Source organism: Mauremys reevesii, linkage group 12, assembly GCF_016161935.1.
Source record: "Mauremys reevesii isolate NIE-2019 linkage group 12, ASM1616193v1, whole genome shotgun sequence".
NCBI lineage: Eukaryota > Metazoa > Chordata > Testudines > Geoemydidae > Mauremys > Mauremys reevesii.
Genome location: NC_052634.1, coordinates 27,463,849 through 27,486,116, shown reverse-complemented (window position 1 = coordinate 27,486,116; position 22,268 = coordinate 27,463,849). Strand labels below are relative to the sequence as shown.

Here is a 22,268-nt window from a genome sequence, read left to right as displayed (position 1 = left end):
TAAGATGAAGATAACACCATGGCTCACAGTTGACTGGCACGCCCTGGGTTAAAGAAAGGAAGGGACTTGGGTTAACAGTCGGAAGATTTGTGTTACCATCACTGTCTGACCCCCCTTCAGTGCAGAGGTTTGTACTTTGCTGGGTGGAACGCACAGACTCCTGGAGAGCAGGGGCAGCTGTTTCCATGGCAGAGAGCCTGGCACTTAGGAGACTATCTTGACTTGCTGTTTTGAAGCAATTCAATAAAATAACAGTGGAGCTGCAATGTCCAGTCCTAAATTTCAGGCCCCCCCCCCAGTGCAAAAATGCTATTTTAGGATCTAAACAGGAGGCTTCCGGCTCTAGGGCACCTGACCAGAGAGCTCAGTGGGGGGTGTAAGAGCTGGTGACTCTGAGGGTCCTGGGCTAAATCCACTTGCAGGTGGAAGTGTTTTGATTTATTTGATGGATAATGAGCACCAGCTACCAGGGGAGAAGCCCTGCCAACCTGCTGCCACTCCAGCTGCTGCCCCGGCGGGGGGAGCCCCAGGGGGCCTGCTGCTGCTCCGGCCACCCCAGGAGTGCTGCTGCCGGGGGCCACCGAGCTGCGGCTGCTCCTGCTGCCCGCGGAACCACAGGAGGAAGATGATTTTTGACAGTGACGGATGCCTCATCCTAAAGGTTTTTGTCTGCCCCCTTCCAGTGACTGTTTGGCACAGGAATGCAGCCCTCACTCCTGGGTCTCTCCTGGGGAAATAATGTTTCTGTGCAAAACACCAAAGCTTTTGACAGAAAGGAAGAAAAGGAAATGGCCACACGATGGGACTAGGACATAAGGAATGAAACACAAGATGCTTCTCCCATGTGCATTGACTTTGAACCTTGTTGTTTGCGGTGTTGTTGTATCCATGTTGGTCCCAAGACATGAGACACAAGGAGGAGGGGGTCACATAATATCTTCTAAAGGACCAAGGAAGGGAGTATTATTTACTCCTTCTCATAACACAAGAACTAGTAGGGGTCACCAAATGAAATGAATAAGCTGCAGGTTTGAAATGAACACACTTCCCTCAATCTGCTGGCAATGCTTCTACTAACGCAGCCCAATCTGCTGTTAGCCTTCTTGGCAACAAGGGGACCGTTGACTCATATCCAGCTTCTCATCCACTGTAATCCCCACGTCCTTTTCTGAAGAACTGCTGCTTAGCCAGTCGGTCCCCAGGCTGTAGCAGTGCAGGGGATTCTTCTTTCCTAAGTGCAGGACTCTACACTTCTCCTTGTTGAACCTCCTCAGATTTCTTTTGGCCCAATCCTCCAATTTGTCTAGGTCACTCTGGGCCCAAACCCTGTCCTCCAGCGCTTGGATTCTTTACGTGCTTTCACAGAGTGAAGAGCACATGTTCCATGATTTCATATGGCAGAGTTTTATGCTATAGGGAGCTTTCCTGTGTGAATTTGACAGGTGAATCAACATAGAGACATATTGTGACCCTTCTCAGGGAGCTGAGGGCTGAGAGTCTCCTTGTTGCCACCTGCCACTAGGAAGAGGGAGTTTTGCATTTGGCAGCTGGATGTTAGTGACCAAACTCACCCAGCCCTTCAGGAACTCAAGAACCCTCCTCTGAGCTACAGCAGCCACCCTAACCCCTGAGTTCCTTCAATGTGTCTCCCTCTGGGGTCCAGCCCAGATCACCAGATACTCAGAGAAATCCCAGATTCTCTCTGCCCAAAGCAATGGTATATCCCCGGTTACTAGTTTTACTGTGGACCACGGCTACTGTATCTCACACAGCACTTGAGTATAGTTATCAAACAAGCAGAAATTTATTTAACAACCGATAGAGATTTAAACAAACAAATGTGAGTGATGGAAACCAACTGTTACCAACTAAACAAAATCAGAAAATGTAACCTACACTTTTTAATAGTTACCTTTCCTATCTAAGTAGATTCTCACCTCACACGTCAGTCAATTTCACTGATTGCTAGTCCCTAGGCGCCATGGCCCTGCCTTTCATGAAGCATCACTGGTCATTAGGAATCTCCTTGGTGAATGGACCTAGAGTGTTTTTCTCCACCCTGTTATGAACTGAATCAGTCTTTTGTCTTTATATTCACAGAAAGGACGATCTACTCATTCTCATATTGTCCTTGTCACTTCCACAGGGTTTCAATGTCTATAATTTGTCTTTGATGGTTTTCTATTGGCTTTTCTGGGTTGGTGCAGAGGCTGACAATGGAGCAATACATCACATAACTGGCTAGCAAGGGAGAGGTGCCAATTCCCTCCCACTGGAATGGGCCGTCCCCAACAAGACCTATGATTGGGGTGACTCACTTTCACAACAATAACATATGGGCATAATTTTCCATGTACTTACATTACCCCTTAACTATGACTTGGACACACCTCTCGCAGTGAGTAGGAGTATCAATAATTTACAAGCTTTCAGTAGAGATCTCACTGCTATGCTTCCTGGATAACTATCATAAAAGCAGTGTATTAGCTCTGGGGAGTTTGTCAGGTCTGACACAGGAGTTGCTTGTGAAGAACAGTGACCCCCTTTGCCAATTGGCACCAATGAGCTTTTGTCACAGATGCACTGAGCTATACAGTCACATCCTGATAGAACAGAAAGGCCAGCACAAAAAACAGAGAGAGGAACAATAAGATACTAAAATGACAATGGCTGGAACTCTCCATTTCTCTCAGTCTTTGCATTCATGGGCACTAAGAGCTGTAGCTACAGTTGAGGAACCAGGTGAGCGGACAGCTGGCTCCCCCTCCATACGAGTAACTTTCTCACATATAGGGAGATGGGTCAAAATTGGAATTGATGTTAAGAGTCTCTACACTTCAAACACTGGAAATATTCTTCTGACAACCCAACACTACCTACACTGGGGCTCAGGTCACATTAACGACTTCTCTCAGTGGAGAGGACTTTTCACACCCCTGAGAGATGTGGCTCTGCCAACAGAGCTTTTCTACATCGACCAGCCTTTAGCTGGCTTATTGACCTGAAAGGCAATGGATTTCAGTCTTTTTCTTTATATTGATGGTTGATGAGTGCAGCTGTTCTACCTGCTGGACACATCCTGTGACAGATGTCAGGCCTTTCCTTTGCAAATTAGAGAAGTGGGGAAGACAGTGACCCTTACAGTCTAAGTGGGTAAAAACTTATACAACTTGTCACCTCGAGTAGCTTTCCTTTGAACAGAAATTGACTTCGAAACTAAACAAAATAAATTCTATTTGAAAACATAAAATATTAAAATCTATACTGGGCCAATATTCTCTTATACACACTTTCTCACACACATTCTCCCACCCCAACCTTTGGAGTGAGGTTTTCTACCAGAACCCTTTATATTACAGGGGGTAAATTAAATCAAATTAACTTTTCAAGATTAGCCATCATTTCCTGTACGACTAACAAAACAAACAAAAACCAAGACAACTTTCAGTTTTCCAAAATACTTCAGATTATCACACATTTAGTCTCTTCTTCTTTAACCAATAACTTCACCAATAATCTCATTTTAATAGATGATAAAAACATATTCAAAGATCACAAATTCTTATCATATATGTTAGTTTTCTTCTAATGCCCATTGCCAACAACTGAACCTTGGCTCAAGATGTGGTTTGTCCCAACCACTTCTGTGAGTTCAGATATCTCAGGATCTTCTGCAGTATGTGTTGGTGGAAGGGGTCTCCTATGTGGGAATCTTTGCATCATGAGGAAAAATACCTCTCGTGTCACACTTTTAATCTTTCAAAGTGAGAGAAGATAGAGAAGTGATGTAAATGCATAAAACACAAGAGAGAACTGTCTGGTCTACACTAAAGACATTTATCGGTTAACTATATTACTCCGATGTGTGAAAAATCCACACCACTGAGCAATGTAGTTACACAGCCCTAACCCCCTGTGTAGATAGCTATACATCAGCAGCAGAACTTCTCCTGCCAAAAGAGCCACTGCCGCTTGCGAGGGTTGGACTAATCAAGTCCGATAGGAGAAATCTCTCCCATTGGCTGAAAGCGTCTGTAATAGCAGCGCTACAGCAGCGCAGCTGCACCAACATCAGCTTTATTGTGTAGCCATAGCATCAGACACAAAACCATAGAACCAGAACTCAACATGCGAGTATCCGGAAGTCTGAAATTGGAGCCTGATACATTCATTGCCTCATTGGTTACCATCATTTCTACAGCCTTGAAGTCCTTGTTACCCAATCAGGCAGCCAGTTTGGGATCCACGGGGAAGGAATGTCCTTTGAAGCTCTCTCTCTTTGGATCCAAATGGTAAAGGATGATTGTTCTCAATGTAACCTGGCATCCTTTGGAACTGTAATCAGTGACACTGAACTAGGAAATGGAGTTGTACAAACAATTTTCCTTGGGTCATTGGTCACCATAGCTTCCTTTACTGGGGTGGAAACCAAGAACGGGATGTGGACTCTTTCAGCCCCAGCTCTTTCCAAATCCTTGGTCTTGGTTAGGGTAAATTTACACTTCTCCGAAGTAGAATCCTTTACAAAACCACTCCAAATCTCAGCAGTGTTAGTGAGGCTTACCAAAACATGGAGGCTTACCAAAACATGCCAAGCTTTTCTATAATTTGGTGGCACAGTTTCAGGCAAGGGACTGGATACAGGGCTGGATCACAATCTTCATTAGTGACCAGAGTTGGAGTTTCTATTCAAAAATAGCTATTTTTCTGCAGCTATTAGATTTCCAAAACTGATTTGATTTGATATACATTTTTAGCACCTACAAAGGATAAATTCAACAAAACTCCACTTCTATTTCCTCAACATCTGCATCATGAAGGGCAGCATCTCCGATACAATAAGATTAGCTAGGAAAGATCTTCTGTAGGGCCTGGGTTACAAAGGCTTTGGAACCAAATACATGGGCATTGTGCCTACAAGTGTGGTAATCACTTACCATGGAATTTTCTCCCCAGAACATCTGGGACAATATTGACTTAAACAATTGAACTACACAGTGATCATATGCACTTCCTTCAGTTAGTTGGGGTTTCGCTGTTGTTCACCATTTCTGAGTAGAGATTTTAAATCACTGCTGTTTCTTTGTTAGCCTGTCCAGTAAATTGGAGAGTTCTCTAATGCTGACAGAACTGCACTCCAACCTTCTCCATGACATCATGCAGGGATGGGGAAAAAGCAAAGCTGAAGTGAGAAATGATGACTTTAGCAAATAGTCATTTGTCTTAAATTCTCCAATAAATCTGAGCTACATCCTATCAAACTAAACTAATATCCAACTGAGTGACCAAACAGCCTTCAGGAAAGATAGAAACCCACATCACAGAGAGATAGAATACACGGCAATGGAAGTGTGAAGTGAAATTCCAGAGCAGGTTACATCTGATTATTCAGAATCAGGACAAGAGATTCTCCCATCACATTCTCCTCTGATCCATTCAAACATACTTCACTCAGCACTGTCTCAATAGCCAGTTATGTTATTTACAAAATTTTTAGTATCCGAGCATTGCCATAATGGGGGACAAAACCACTCACCTTGCCAGAAGTGGCTTTACCAATAGATGGAACCTGGGATTTAAACTCCCAATGAGCACACTGTGTTTGGGATCCATTTGAATTCCCCTTCCAGGTCTTTGACACTTTCATCTCCAGTCATAGCAACTCTGATATACGATTAAAGAAGTCAAAGCATCATCTCCAAGCACAGACAGCTGAGAACTCGTCCTCACAGGACACTTTGAGAAGTGGATGGATAGAATGGGATGATGATAACCTCTGCATGGCTCAGACAAAAGGTAACAGTTCTGCAGTGATGGGGAAGGAGGGAATCTCTGCGTCTCCCCATCTCCTTCCAGTGTCACAGAGGCTGAAATTACACTTTTTTTCCTGCCCCTGCTCCTCTTCATTTAACTATAATTTGAAAAATTCCCATTATATCTGCTCTTCAGCACAACCCAGAGCAACGTGAGAACAACTGGCAATGATACAATCTGTATCACTGGTGACTGACAATAACTTTGAAATAGGAAGAATAGTATAAATGTGATGCTCTCTGGTTCCTGATAGGAAGGGCACACTCGAATTACTCATGGGATAATGGAGTTGATAGAAAGGACAAATGGGTCCACCTCAAAACAGGGCAAACTGCAAAAGGCAAAAATGGGCCACTCCTCTGATCAAACTGAGGGATAACCATGCTGCAAACAGTTCAAACAGCTTTAAAAGTTACTATGTGGGAATCAGGAAAATTATTAGAGAAAAAAAAAGTATTGATAGCCCTAGAGGTGTTTATGTTGTTGATCTCCCTTGCAGATTCTCTGATGACTAACATGGGCTAAGTGCCCACAGAAGGTTTTCCCGCACTCACTGCATTTATAGGGTCTCCACCAGTGTGGATTTTCTGATGTTTAGAAAGGTTTGAGCTGCTAGTGAAGTTTTTCCCACACACACTGCATTCATAGGGCCTCTCCCCTGTGTGGATTCTCTGATGTTGATAAAGGACTGAGCTGCGATTGAAGGTTTTCCCACACTCACGGCATTCATAGGGCCTCTCCCCTGTGTGGATACTCTGATGTTGATAAAGGCCTGAGTTGCTAGTGAAGCATTTTCCACACTCACTGCATTCATAGGGCCTCTCCCCTGTGTGGATTCTCTGATGGGTAAGAAGGTTTGAGCTGCAATTGAAGGTTTTCCCACACTCACTGCATTCATAGGGCCTCTGCCCTGTGTGGATTCTCTGATGTTTAGTAAGGCCTGAGCTGCTAGTGAAGCATTTTCCACACTCACGGCATTCATAGGGCCTCTCCCCTGTGTGGATTCTCTGATGGGTAAGAAGGATTGAGCTGCAACTGAAGGTTTTCCCACAGTCACTGCATTCATAGGGCCTCTCCCCTGTGTGGATTCTCTGATGGGTAAGAAGGTTTGAGCTGCAATTGAAGGTTTTCCCACACTCACTGCATTCATAGGGCCTCTGCCCTGTGTGGATTCTCTGATGTTTAGTAAGGCCTGAGCTGCTAGTGAAGCATTTTCCACACTCACGGCATTCATAGGGCCTCTCCCTTGTGTGGATTCTCTGATGGGTAAGAAGGATTGAGCTGCAACTGAAGGTTTTCCCACAGTCACTGCATTCATAGGGCCTCTCCCCTGTGTGGATTCTCTGATGTTTAGAAAGGCTTGAACTGCTAGTGAAGCTTTTCCCACACTCACTGCATTCATAGGGTCTCTTCCCTGTGTGGATTCCCTGATGCCTAATAAGGTGTGAATTTTGACTGAAGGTTTTCCCGCACTCACTGCATTCATAGGGCCTCTCCCCTGTGTGGATACTCTGATGGTTAAGAATGTTTGAACTGCGATTGAAGGTTTTCCCACACTCACTGCATTCATAGAGCCTCTTCCCTGTGTGGATTCTGTGATGCTTTATAAGGATGGAGTAATCACATACGTTTTCCCCAAACTCACTGCATGTATTTTTTCTCTTTCTGCTGAGGATTTCCTGTTGTGTTGTGGTTTCCTTGAGGTCCTTCTTAGTTTCCTGACAGGAAATACATTTACCCACTTTCTCCCCTGGCTGGTTTCCCTGCTCTCCTTCTGGTCTGTGCTGAATGTCATGGGATTTTTCCTGCTCATGACTCCAGGACACATTCTTTTTCGATCTTTGCGATAATTCTCGGTGTTTATCCACTTGCTCAACATTTTCCTGCTGAGAATTCTGCTCCTCTTTCTCACATACCATTGCGTCACCTGCTGTGATAGAGACAGAAACCTCAAACAGGGATGGAAAGGGGAAGGCCAAACCAATACAAGTACTGGAGAGAGGTCAAATAAAAATCAGGAACTGAACTCCCCCAAGTTCTTCCCCAAACAGGAGAGAGGAGGGGATCAATTCAGGCTTCACATCCCATCCAAATTCACAGGGGGAAGGGAGGAAGCTACTGCCTGGTGTCTGCTAGGGTCTACAGGAAGCCATGAGCTATATTTACCCTAAGGATACGACCCCTGCTAGGGACAATATTGAACTGAGAGACCTTCCAAGGGCATTGTAGGGCATCCCAGATGTTTCCTTCAGGCACTTACAGATTCTGAGTTGGTTTAATGTTTCCTCACCTGTGCAGGGAGCTCTCAGGATCTCTCTTTCCTCTGAACCCTGGAGGTCTGGGACCCATGGCTCTTCCCCTTGTTCCAGCTGGGAGATCACATCAGGTTGGGAAATTGGAAACCCTGCTCAGATGAAAGAAAACAAAGGAGGTCACTTGATTTCATAACTTTGTCATAAAAAACATTCTATTAATTTAACTTCAGTGCTTAGTGTGACGGGTGTGCCTGGGGCAGTCCACACTGAAAATGCCAGGGTCAGGGCAGGCTGAAAAAGGGAGAGCAGATGCTCCCAAAACTGGTGGTTAACACTGAAGTTAAACTCAACGACCAGTCACAAACTGTGCTTCTGAACCCACACACGGGTTATCGAGAAGCTGAAAAAAGAAATCACATGGCCCCCTTTATTGCATTCCAGTTCTCCGACTCCCAATCAGCACCTAGGTCCAGTACAGTGAGAGGTTATTTAAAAACTCTGCTCATATACAAAATGTTTTTCTGACCCCAAAAGGTCAGCCACATTACAAGATCACTATAGGTTTGGATCTTACCCAAAAGACCACACTGCCAGCCAATCCTTTAGCATGGAAAGACAAGACAGGACACGACACTAAAAAAGTTGTTAAATGGGAAAGCAGTGAGATGCATTCCAAAATCTATATATCAGGTTATTAGCAGTATTGTTGAGCTGCTGGCTTGAAAGTCCATCTGGAACACATCCACAAGCTCGATGGGTCTTTCAGTCCTTTGTTTCAGGCTTCAATTTGTAGAGAAGTTGCTCCAGAGGTAGGAAGAGGGATTGAAGACAAAATGGAGATGATGCAGCTGCCCTTTATATTCCTTTTGCCATGTGGCTTGTACTACCTGTGTCCCAAACACAAGCTTCACAGCACAGGGCATGGAAAAGACTCGGAAGTCTCAGCACACAGACATACCCCTGCATGTCTTGCTGACTCAACAGGTTTATGCCCTTGATCAGGGATGGGCAAATTACGGCCCACGGGCCACATCCAGCAGACAGGACCGTCCTGCCCGGTCCCTGAGCTCCTGGCTGGGGAGGCTAGCCCCTCCCCCACAGCCACACCACCGTGCGGGCAGCGCTCCTGCTGGGCGGGGCTGTGCGCTCCTGCGGGGCAGTGTGTCTGGCTCTGCGTGGTCCACGTGGCTGCCAGACACGCTGCTCTGAGCAGCATGGTAAGGAGGTGGGGGCGTTGGCTAAGGGGCAGGGAGTCCCAGGGGGCAGTCAGGGGACAGTTGGATGGGGCGGAGGTTCTGGGAGGACGGGGGCTGGATAGGTGTGGGAGTCCCAAGGGTCTGTCAGTGGGCAGGGGGGTGGATAGAGGTCAGGGCAGTCAAGGGACAGGTAGCAGCGGGGTTGGGTAGGGGGTGGGGTCCTGGATATGAACCCATATCCACACCCCCACCCCCGACAGACCCCGGGACTCCTACGCCTATCAAACCCCCCAGTTCTCCATCCCCTGACCACCCGCCCAATCGTCCCCTGCTCCCTGTCCCCTGACTGCCCCCCAGGGCTCTCTGCCCCTTATCCAACCCCCTGGCCCTGGCCCCCTTACCACAGCCACGCGGCCTGCTGCAGCTAGACACGGGGTCCCTCAGGAGCGCGCAGACCAGCCCCCTTACCATGCCACTCAGAGCAGTAGGAGCTCGCAGCCCCACCACTGCAGCACTGCCCAGGAGCGGTGGGCCAGAGCGCTGGTGGCGCGGCATGTTGAGGCTGCAGGGGGACAGCGGGGGCGAGGGGACAACAGGGGAGAGGAGGGGAGGAGAGGGGACGGGGGAGCCTCCCCGACCGGGAGCTCAGGGGTCGGATGTGGCCTGTGGGCCGTAGTTTACCCACCCCTGACTTACACGTTAGTTTGTAAAAAGAACAGGAGTACTTGTGGCACCTTAGAGACTAACAAATTTATTTGTGGTTTATCTGCATTTCTTTTGTAAACAATTCTGACTTTTATGACTTGTTACCTGTAGTCACTTAAAATCTTTTTTTTTGGTAATTAACAATCTTGTTTTATTGTTTTATCCAACTAGCGTGTTTGGATTAAAGTGTGTTGGAAACTGCATTTGGGATGTAGCGGGGTGGACGTCCGCTCCTGCTCTGAAGGGTTAAAAACAGCCCTGGGAGGGGGCTGTGGCTGGAGAAAGCAGCTTTTAGGCTGGGCTGCTTGGGGGAAGTGGTTGCAGCTGGGGCCACGCCCCAAACAGACTCAGCTGGCCTATAAAGGCAGAGAAGCCAGGGGCAGATAGAATCTCTCTCTGTTTCTAGAGGGAGATGGGCCCGGCTGCAGGGAGCTGGACACAGGGTACCTGAGTGGAGCAGGGCTGGGGAAAGGCAGAGGAGCTAGGGAGCTCCAGCCTGGAAAGCCCCAGGCCGCGGCCTAGCAGAAGGCAATAGGTACTGGGGGGTTGCAGAGGGCAGCCCAGCGGTAGGCAAAGGCAGCCGGTCCAAACCGTCCTTGCCAGTGATGAGTGGCTGATACTGCAGCCTGCCCCAGGGGGTGGGGCTAGACGATGACTGGCCTTATACTGAGCCAAGGTGGGAATAGAGGGTGGGAGTTCCCTGGGGAGGGGAGACCCTAAGACTGAGGGGTTACTGCCAGAGGGCAGCACCCCAGGTAAAAGGGGCACCAGGTCCAGGGAGGGACATGGGGGGCCAGAGGACAGGCGGATCACCGGCCTGCAGAGGGTACACGGGAGCTGGAATGAGCTAATTCCCAGAAGTCACCAGCAGGGGGTGCCGCAGGGGTGAGTCCACTCATCTACATGGGATAACAAGGCTGGTGCATGTCATTTTCCACTGATGAAATGACAGACTTCATATGAGCTTGCAGTGTTCAGTAGTGTGCTGGACAGGGAAAGATGCACATTTCTGGGGGAAGTCTGGGAACAGAGACTTTTCTGGGGTTTTCCTGTGCTGCACTGTAACTCCTAAGTCGCTGACTAGCAGCACTCAATACTGTAGCTGGGAGCGAGTTACATGCTGGAGACTGTGTGATAACTGCCCAGGAGTGGCTGCTCTCACAGTAAAACAGAGTAAAAGTCACCCCAGCTTGGGAAACTGAGGGGACACAGCTGTTCAACACTCCAGATTGCACTGTAGTTAATGTCACAGACACTCAATTTCAAAGAGGCTCCCAAAACACAGAGAAAGTAAATCCATGTCCCAGAAATCCAAGACTCCAGAGAGAGGGCAAGTCTCCCTGCCATTGCTTCTTGCTGACGGAGAGGTCCAGAGACAAAGAGAGAGTCCTGGAGAAGCTGGGAACAGGAAGCATGGGCTGGTGGGGTTCAGTGGAGAAAGGGAACAGGAAGGGCAGGGACAGTACTGAATGCAGGATCTCAGCAGTACTAGATGTCAGGATAGCACATAGTGCAGCCCATTGGAAAACATAATCCCAACTAGACATATAAAATGATGAGGTCTAAATTAGCTGTTTCCACTCAAGAGAGAGATCTTGGAGTCATGGATAGTTCTCTGAAAACATCCACTCAATGTGCAGCAGCAGCAGTCAAAAAGCGAACGGAATGCTGGGAATCATTAAGCAAGGGATAGAAAAGACAGAAAATATCATATTGCCTCTATATAAATCTATGGTGCACCCACATCTCGAATACGGCTGTAGGAGCTGGATTTTATAATGTACTGGGAGAATTTAATGTATGATTTGATTTCATCCTGTCAGCCACCCTGTTTGAATAGCAGAAAGGAATGACAAACCAGAACAATCCTTCTGACTGATTATGGTCACCTTTTGTTTTAGGATAAGTTACATTGTCTACTATGGTTTCCTCTATGTATTACAAATTAGGCACTCTAGGTAAATCTACATTTCTTTGTTTTAAGGTTTAGTAAGTAAGAGACAGGATTCTCTATTGTGTCTATGTTAAGTAGATTAGAGAAACATTGAAGGCAAGGTTTCATTTGCAATGCCTTTTTGCTCGATATAAAACACTACTGTTTGTATCCTCAGTGGGTTTGTGTGAATGAGGATGTATGCACCAGGAAAAGAGAAGGTGTAAAGGCCATTGTTACAGCCAGAGTCAAGGAAGGAGTCAAGAGACTTAAAGGACATCAAAGAATCAACAACGCGCATCCATAACGAAGGGCAGATTGATGACCCTGAGGTCAAGGCTGGCACCCCTGAGGACAATTGATTAAATCAGAACAAAGGACAGGCTGACCCTCTCGGAGGTGAATTGGAATGTTTACACCACTTAAGAAGTAACCGATCACAAACTGACACAGCAAAATCCATAGAGTTCAACAAAGGAAAAAAGCCTATAAGACCCAGGGTGCTTGGCCATGGGACTTTGGGTTTGTCTTGCCACACTCCAGGAGCACTGGATCGTGACCAACAAGAGCCCAGCCCCACACTCGTGCTCAATCTAACTGGCCATTAGATTGATTCGAGCTACAAGAGACTGGTAACTATGAACATCACGGGTGGGTGACTAAAAAGCATATGCTAACTGTTGTATTCTCAATAAATGCTGTGTATTTACCTTCCTCTACAAAGATCCTATGTGCTTTGTAGGAGCATAACACTGTGTGCAGATGTGGTCGCCCCATCTCAAAGAAGTTTACTTGTGCAAACAGGAGATATTTGACACTGTGTGACACTTCTCCTGTGCTCTCTTCCCAAACTGTTCTGCAGCAGGGAAGGGTCTGTGGCAGTGCGTGTGAGTCACTGGCATATTGGGGTGATGCAGAGACAGGACAGAGCAGAGGTGGCATTGTGGGGCTGGCATGAACCGTATCTCTTCATTTCCCCTTCCAAGAACCGAGGGGACAGGAATCCTTACCCAGCGAGGTCACATTCTCATAGTTCTCCTGCATGACGTCTCTGTAGAGGGCTCTCTGAGCAGAGTCCAGCAGAGCCCACTCTTCCCTGGAGAAATACACAGTCACCTCCTCAAAGGTCACTGGCCCCTGAAAGAGCAAGGGTCCAACACTCAGTACCTGCTGCCCCACTCACAGCCCCACTATTTGTGGGGGAGAGAAGCCAATCAAATGCAAGCTCTGGGCGGATCACAGTCAGAGTCCCACCTCCACCCCACTCAGAGCATCCTGGAAACACCAGGTTAAGGGGACTAAGACAGAGCCCCTTTTCTCTCCCAGCAGATCCATCACACGCCTACTAGCCACAGACCGATACAGGAGATGGAGCCCCTAGCAGGGACCAGGGAGAGATCCCTGGTAGGAAGCCCAACACCCTCCCCATTGTGAGGAGCTGGATATGAAGGGAGGAGAAACTCCCCTAAACCTCACTGGTGGGTGCCCCCTTCATATCTCACAGCAGCCACTGGTTAGTCAGGTCAGGCTCCAGCACTGGGAGTCTGGTCAGTTTTCCTAGCCCCATGTAGGAGGGTTATTTTCTGTTTCACAAATTAGGGTATTTCCACCTCCTAATCTCATGGGTCTGTTCCTAGAATCTGGGCCATTTATTAAACTCCGCCAGCAGGAATGTCACAAGCTGTCCTCCTCCCTTCCCCACCTTGTGCATTTACTGCCCTGCTCCAAACCAGACTGTGCAAATCTTCCCATCTCCGGTGTATTTGCTGTCCCTCTCCCTCCTGCAGGAACCCACCAGCAACCCCCCGATAATCCCTACCTGAACAGGCTCCGCTGCAGCCATTTCTCTCCCCTGTCCCATGGCAGGATGGGATGAGCTGGAGTGAAACATGGACGTCATTCTGCAGCCTGGGAGGGTGAGAACGGCAGTTGTGGGGGTTACAGAACAGGCTTTAGTTAATGTCACAGGACGATTCCCCCAGGCCCTTCCCTGCAGACAGACATCCTAGATTCTGCCCTCCTGGGAAAATGCTCAATCTCTTTATTACAGTGTGGAGCTGGCCCCTCCTGCCAGGCTAAGCCCAGAGAGAGATTTTTAACCTTCCTTCTCCCTCCCCCAATCGGATAACAAAGTCTCTGAACACGGCTGGAAAAGAGCAGAACCAAAGGAGTCACTGTGGGGATTCCTGACACTGACCCCAGGGCAGCCACACCCCAGCAGGGGGAATATGGAGTCAGGAACTGGCTTTTCCTCTGTCTGATCCTTTTCTTGTTCACTGGAAAGTGGTTCTGCCCAGGGATGCTGCAATACATGTGTCTGGGTGGACTAGAGAGCTGGAAATCTCTCTCCCCACTCATTTCTCCCACTGCCCCTTTCAGTCTCTCCTTCCCTGTCCTCTCTCCCTGCCCCTCTGGCTGGGACAGTCCCATTCCTGGAGGCTTTGCTCTCCCATGGCTGGATTTGCTCCTGGCAATTGCTAATGGGAGGAGAGGCTGTTTGTGTAGAGTCACTTTCTTGCCAGTCCCCAGCACTTCCTCAGAGGACTTTCAGTTACCTGGACTCTGTGGTAGAATTTGTATTAACGGGGCCCAGGGCTGCCCCAAGGGGCTAGTACCAGCTGCAGAAAGTCATCACCTGGGCTGGGCAGCTATTGAATAACTAGAGGGAAAAGGGGGACTGTTTGATCGGATTTTATATTACAGTCCAATACATAAACATAGAGGGTGGGAGTTCCCTGGGGAGGGGAGACCCTAAGACTGAGGGGTTACTGCCAGAGGGCAGCACCCCAGGTAAAAGGGGCACCAGGTCCAGGGAGGGACATGGGGGGCCAGAGGACAGGCGGATCACCGGCCTGCAGAGGGTGCGCGGGAGCTGGAATGAGCTAATTCCCAGAAGTCACCAGCAGGGGGTGCCGCAGGGATGAGTCCACTCATCTACATGGGATAACAAGGCTGGTGCATGTCAGTTTCCGCTGATGAAATGACAGACGTGATATGAGCTTGCCTTGTTCAGTGGTGTGCTGGACAGGGAAAGATGCACATTTCTGGGGGAAGTCTGGGAACAGAGACTTTTCTGGGGTTTTCCTGTGCTGCACTGTAACTCCTGAGTCGCTGACTAGCAGCACTAAATACTGTGTAGCTGGGAGTGAGTTGCATGCTGGAGACTGTGTGTTAACTGCCCAGGAGTGGCTGCTCTCACAGTAAAACAGTGTAAAAGTCACCCCAGCTTGGGAAACTGAGGGGACACAGCTTTTCAACACTCCAGGTTGCACTGTGCTTAATGTCAATTTCAAAGAGGCTCCCAAAACACAGAGAAAGTAAATCCATGTCCCAGAAATCCAAGACTCCAGAGAGAGGGCAAGTCTCCCTGCCACTGCTTCTTGCTGACGGAGAGGTCCAGAGACAATGAGAGAGTCCTGGGGAAGCTGGGAACAGGAAGCATGGGCTGGTGGGGTTCAGTGGAGAAAGGGAACAGGAAGGGCAGGGATAGTACTGAATGCAGGATCTCAGCAGTACTAGCTGTCAGGATAGCACATAGTGCAGCCCATTGGAAAACATAATCCCAACTAGACATACAAAATGATGAGGTCTAAATTATCGTTTCCACTCAACAGAGAGATCTTGGAGTCATGGCTCGTTCTCTGAAAACATCCACTCTATGTGCAGCAGCAGTCAAAAAGCGAACGGAATGCTGGGAATCATTAAGCGAGGGATAGAAAAGACAGAAAATATCATATTGCCTGTATATAAATCTATGGTACGCCCACATCTCGAATACGGCTGTAGGAGCTGGATTTTATAATGTACTGGGAGAATTTAATGTACGATTTGATTTCATCCTGTCAGCCACCCTGTTTGAATAGCAGAAAGGAATGACAGACCAGAACAATCCTCCTGACTGATTATGGTCACCTTTTGTTTTAGGATAAGTTACACTGTCTACTGTGGTTTCCTCTATGTATTACAAATTAGGCACTCTAGTTAAATCTACGTCTTTGTTTTAAGGTTTAGTAAATAAGAGACAGGATTCTCTATTGTGTCTATGTTAAGTAGATTAGAGAAACATTGAAGGCAAGGTTTCATTTGCAATGCCTTTTTGCTCGATATAAAATACTACTGTTTGTATTCTCAGTGGGTTTGTGTGAATGAGGATGTATGCATCAGGAAAAGAGAAGGTGTAAAGGCCATTGTTATAGCCAGAGTCAAGGAAGAAGGAGTCAAGAGACTTAAAGGACATCAAAGAATCATCAACGCGCATCCATAATTGTCATAAATAAACAGATCAGGGTTAAGGTCTCTTTTCCCTGGAAAGGGTTAACAAGCTCAGTAACCTGAGAAACACCTGAGCAGAGGACCAATCAAGGGAGAGGATAATTTCAAATCTCTGTGGAGGGAAGCCTTTGTCTGTGTTCCTTGTTGGCTCTGCGTTCTCTTTTTGGATGGAAGAGAGGCCAGACGTCTCCAGGTTCTCCTGGAGTAGTTCCTACTATTCAATAGTGAGTATTAATTAGAAAGGCGGATTAGTCTTATAATTTGATTTCTACATTTGCAATTGTGTGTTTGCTGAAGGAAATTCTTTATTTCTGTTTGCTGTTACTTTGCTTTTACTGAGAAAGAAAGGAGGGGGGGATTCTCTCCAGAGATTAATAAGTTTAGACCCTGTGTATTGTTCCATCTTGGATTACAGAGACAAGTTACTTTCTTTTTATTTTTTAATAAATCTTTTCTGTTAAGAACTTGGTTGATCTTTCCTTGGGTGGATTCTCAGGGAAAGGGTAGGAGGAGGCATCCTCTGTAGTTGGATCCCGGTATCTCTCCTAGGAAAAGGGACGGGGGAGGACGCAGGGGGGAATGGTTTATTTCTCCTAGGTGTAAGATCTCCATGGATTTGGGGCTCTTGGGATCCCCAAGGATTTTGGGGAAGGACTGTGTCCCAATACACGTACATTATTGGGTGGTGGCAGCTTTTACCAGATCTAAACTAGGATTTAAGTTTAGAGAAATCCATGCAGGTCCCCATATTGGAACCCAACAGCTCCAAGTGGGGGTGAGACCTATGACAATAATGAAGGGCAGATTGATGACCCTGAGGTCAAGGCTGGCACCCCTGAGGACAATTGATTAAATGAGAACAAAAGGACAGGCTGACCCTCTCAGAGGTGCACTGGAATGTTTACACCAGTTAAGAAGTAACCGATCACAAACAGATACAGCAAAATCCATAGAGTTCAACAAAGGAAAAAACCCTATAAGAACCAGGGTGCTTGGCCATGGGAGTTTGGGTTCATCTTGCCAGACTCCCAGAGCATTGGATTGCGACCAACAAGAGCCCAGCCCCACACTCGTGCTCAGTGTAATTGGCCATTAGACTGACTCGAGCTACAACAGACTGGTAACCATGAACAGCTCTGGGAGAGAGAGAGAGAGAGAGAGTGTGAGTGTGTGTGAGAGAGAGATATGCTAACTGTTGTATTCTCAATAAATGCTGTGTATTTACCTTCCTCTATAAAGATCCCGTGTGCTTTGTAGGAGCATAACACTGCGTGCAGATGTGGTCACCCCATCTCAAAGAAGTTTACTTATGCAAACAGGAGATATTTGACACTGTGCAATACTGCTCCTGTGTTCTGCAGCAGGGGAGGGTCTGTGGCAGTGTGTGTGGGTCACTGGCATATTGGGGTGATGCAGAGACAGGACAGAGCAGAGGTGGCATTGTGGGGCTGGCATGAACCGTATCTCTTCATTTCCCCTTCCAAGAACTGAGGGGACAGGAATCCTTACCCAGGGAGGTCACGTTCTCATAGTTCTCCTGCATGACGTCTCTGTAGAGGGCTCTCTGAGCAGAGTCCAGCAGAGCCCACTCTTCCCTGGAGAAATACAAAGCCACCTCCTCAAAGGTCACTGGTCCCTGAAAGAGCAAGGGTCCAGCACTCAGTACCTGATGCCCCACTCACAACCCCACTATTTGTGGGGGAGAGGAGCCAATCAAATGCAAGCTCTGGGTGGATCACAGTCAGAGTCCCACCTCCACCCCACTCAGAGCATCCTGGAAACACCAGGTTAAGGGGACGAAGCGAGAGCCCCTTTTCTCTCCCAGCAGATCCGTCATACCCCTACGAGCCACAGACCAATAGAGGAGATGGAGCCCCTAGCAGGAAGCCCAACACCCTCCTCATTGTGAGGAGCTGGATATGAAGGGAGGGGAATCTCCCCTAAACCTCACTGATGGGTGCCCCCTTCATATCTCACAGCAGCCACTGATTAGTCAGGTCAGGCTCCAGCACTGGGAGTCTGGTCAGTTTTCCATAGCCCCATGTAGGAGGGTTATTTTCTGTTTCACAAATTAGGGTATTTCCACCTCCTAATCTCATGGGTCTGTTCCTAGAATCTGGGCCATTTCTTAAACTCCCTCCAGCAGGAATGTCACAAGCTGTCCTCCTCCCTTCCCCACCTTGTGCATTTCCTGCCCGGCTCCAAACCAGACTGTGCAAAACTTCCTATCTCCGGTGTATTTGCTGTCCCTCTCCCTCCTGCAGGAACCCACCAGCTACCCCCCCGACAATTCCTACCTGAACAGCCTCCTCTGCAGCCATTTCTCTCCCCTGTCCCATGGGAGGATGGGATGAGCTGGAGTGAAACATGGACGTCATTCTGCAGCCTGGGAAGGTGAGAACGGCAGTTGTGGGGGTTACAGAACAGGCTTTAGTTAATTTCCCAGGATGATTCTCCCAGGCCCTTTCCCTGCAGACAGACATCCTAGATTCTGCCATGCTGGGAAAATGCTCAATCTCTTTATTACAGTGTGGAGCTGGCCCCTCCTGCCGGGCTAAGCCCACAGAGAGATTTTTAACCTCCCTTCTCCCTCCCCCGATCGCATAACAAAGTCTCTGAACACAAGGCTGGAAAAGAGCAGAACCAAATCAGTCATTGTGGGGGATTCCCTCGGACACTGACCCCAGGGCAGTCACACCCCAGCAGGGGGAATATGGAGTCAGGAACTGGCTTTTCCTCTGTCTGAGCCTTTTCTTGTTCACTGGAAAGTGGTTCTGCCCAGGGATGGTGCGATACATGTGTCTGGGTGGACTAGAGAGCTGGAAATCTCCCCCCCCCCCCCGACACATTTCTCCCACTGCCCCTTTCAGTCTCTCTTTCCCCTGTCCTCTCTCCCTGCCCCTCTGGCTGGGAAAGTCCCATTCCTGGGGGCTTTGCTCTCCCATGGCTGGATTTGCTCCTGGCAATTGCTAATGGGAGGAGAGGCTGTTTGTGTAGAGTCACTTTCTTGCCAGTCCCCAGCACTTTCTCAGAGGTCTTTCAGTTACCTGGAGTCTGTGGTAGAATTTGTATTAACAGGGCCCAGGGCTGCCCCAAGGGGCTAGGACCAGCTGCAGAAAGTTATCACCTGAATAACTAGATGGAAAAGCGGGACTGTTGGACTGGATTTTATATTACTATCCAATACATATACAGAAAGTGATGGCTCCCCCGCACCATTCCCACAGGCAGCAGGGAGCCCTGTGAGGAGCTGCTTTAAGAGGGCAAAGGGGGGGGGGAGCTGGCAGGTCCCTGGAGGAGGGAAGGGGGCAGCAGTGGGGGATGGGCAGGTGGTAGTTGGGGGCAGTAACTGGGACACCGGGGTCCGGGCAGCCCCCACGGGGGACACGGGCCCCGCCCGCCCCCCCGGCAGAGACCCGGCATCTCACCCCCCCGCCAGGGGCAGCCACGTGCGGGGGCCTGACCCAGGGCAAAAAGTTCCCCCCCGGACCAGGCCCAATCGCTGCCGGGAAAACGGGGGAACCCCATCGGGGCGATTTTAAATGGACATTGGAGACTCATGGAGAGACCGGGGGGGGGGGGACAGGGGAGCCGAGAGCGCGGATGGGGGGGGGGCGAATCTCCCCGGATGTTACAGCCCGAGCGAGACCCCGAGAGAGAAACGGGGCAGAACCGGAGAGACTCTGTGCCGGGGGGGGCGAGAGGCGCCAACAGGGACAGGAGCCAATTCACTCCCCGCCCCCCCCCGGGGGATTTCCTGGGACAGGACAGTTCAACCCCCCCCCGCGTCCCACCGACCTTCCCCCACAGCGACCCCCCCATCCCAGCGGGGGGGGGCGGATCCTGCTGCAGCTCCCGGGGCCGAGGCGGCTCCGAGGCTTCTCCCAGGTTCCCCGGGGCAGAGTCACGTGCCCGACCCCCCCCCCCCCCGGGGTCTCTCACTCACCGGCTCACACGGAGGCGGCAGCAGCAGCTTTGTTATCCCGCCCGCAGCGGGGCTCGCACGGAGCATGCGCAGTTCCAGCTACTGACCCCTCCCTCACCCGGGCTGGGGAGGGCGGACGCGCCCCCGGGGCAGGCTGGGAGATGTGGTTCCAGACTCTCCCTGGAGCGGAAGTGACATCTTGAGGGAGGCGGAGCCGGAGCGCGGACGCGCGTGGGGCGCTGCGGTTCTGCCTGGCTCGTGCGGGGCCGTTGGAGCCTCTCCCGGGCCGGAGAAGGGTTTGTGCCGCTGGGGCTCTGGGCATGCGCAGATCGCGGCGGGAGAGACCTTCATTAACCCCCCCCCGTTCCCGGCCTCCAGGGGAGGGAGACCGGGCGGGAGGGTCCCGGGGGGGCTGGGAAAGGGGCGGGGGGGGAAGTGTCGGTGCAGCCCGGACATGCCCGGGGGCAGGTGACCCCGAGGAGCGGGGAGAGAAAGGGGGCTGAGACCCTCGGATTTACTGCTGCCCCCCGTGGGGACCCCCGCCCCTTTCTCCCTAGAGAGCCACGAGCAGCCCCCAGGGTGACCCCCTCCCAACCCCTGAGAAGTTCCCTGCCCCCCCCCCGATTGTGCCCCATTTTCTATACCCATCGCCCCTGGCCCGTTCAGAGCGCGGGTTTGGGGGTTTCCCCCCAATTACCCGGCCGGGCTTTGGCCGTGTGCGGGTGGGAAATGGTTCCCAGGGATCCCTGAGCTGGGCAGAGGCTGGGGCCCTGAGACAGGGACACCTCTGGGCTGGGGGGGGGCTCTCTCTGCTGGCAACGGGGCCTGGGAAGGGCCAGGAAGGGGGGGAGGAGCACGTGTCCCCCATGGAGACGGCCCAGCCCCAGGTTTCCCCTCCCAGCTACTTCCCCTCCCCCCCCCGCCCAACCCAGCAGCCCCCCCCAGTCACATTCCCAGACCCCACAGCCAGCGACCTTCTGACTCCAGCCCCACTCCTCGAAAATCTTCCCGCTTTTCTCTCCAGGTGTGTGACTGAGATCAGGGCTCTTATCGGACTGAGCGTGGCCCTGTTCTGCCAGGCGCTGCAGAGACCCCAACTGAGATCTGGGCCCTGTTCTGCCAGGCGCTGCAGAGACCCCAACTGAGATCTGGGCCCTGTTCTGCCAGGCGCTGAAGAGACCCCAGCTGAGATCAGACCCCACTGTTGTGCCAGGTAAAACTGAGACCTGGACCGAGATCACGGCCACCCTTGTGCCAGGCAGTGCACCACTGTGGCCCAAACTGCTGCCTCCATTGTGCTGGGCACTTCAGAGACCTCGACTGAGATCTGTGTCCCCGTTGGGTCTGGCATTGCACTGACCCCGACCCAGATCATGCCCCACCACTGTAGAGGGCACTGCACAGACCCTGACAGAGATCCTGGCCCCACATTTTGGCAGGCGCTGCAGGGGCCCTAAACAAAATCCGGGATCCTGTAATGCCAGGAGTTGCAGAGACCCTGACTGAGATCAGGCCCTCTGTTGTGCAGGGCTCTGCGCAGACACTGACCAAGATCAGGGTCCCCATTGTGACAGGTGCTGAACAGACACCCAGGGTATCTCTACCCTGCTGTTAAAACCCCCAGCTGGCCCATGGCAGCTGCCTCACGCTCACAGGGCTCAGGCAAAGGGGCTGGTTAATTGCCGGGTAGATGTCTGGGCTCAGGCTGGGGCCAGGCTGTAGGACCTTGTGAGGTGGGAGGGTGCCAGACCTTGGGCTGCAGCCCCAGCCGGAACATCGACACCACCGTTAAACAGACCCGCGGCCCGAGCCGTGTGAGCCCACGTCAGCGGGCACGGGCCAGCCGCCGGTGTCTGACGGCAGTGTAGACGTGCCCACAGGGACAGAGAGGCCTTGCCACAAAAAGCTCAAAGGCTAAATAGGCCAATGCTGGGAGGTGACTCTCCATTTTACAGATGGGGAAACTGAAGCTCCAAGAGCTGAAGTAATTTGCTCAAGTTTCCATGGAGAATTTGGGGCAAAACTGGGAACTGAACCCAGATTGTTAGAATTCTTGCCTCTCCCCTTAACCCTAAGCCCAGCGTGTGTGTGTACAGCTTGTTTTGGGCTGTGTCTGCCTTGCATTGGCTTCCAAGGGAGACTGTGGCATTTCCTTCATTGGAGGTTTC

General features: G+C 50.2%; 1 protein-coding gene across 1 annotated transcript in view; it reads right to left on the bottom strand.

Moving 5' to 3' along the window:
- LOC120375373 (zinc finger protein 850-like) overlaps positions 1 to 18,496 on the bottom strand; it is a 477,476-nt gene extending 458,980 nt beyond the window's left edge. The window contains exons 1-2 of the mRNA XM_039495995.1: positions 18,473 to 18,496; positions 6,541 to 7,415 (exon numbers count right to left, since the gene is read on the bottom strand). Of these exons, the coding sequence (XP_039351929.1) occupies positions 6,541 to 7,415; positions 18,473 to 18,496 (899 nt within the window). The remainder of the gene's footprint in view (positions 1 to 6,540; positions 7,416 to 18,472) is intronic.
- Between the last annotated feature and the right edge of the window lie 3,772 nt (positions 18,497 to 22,268).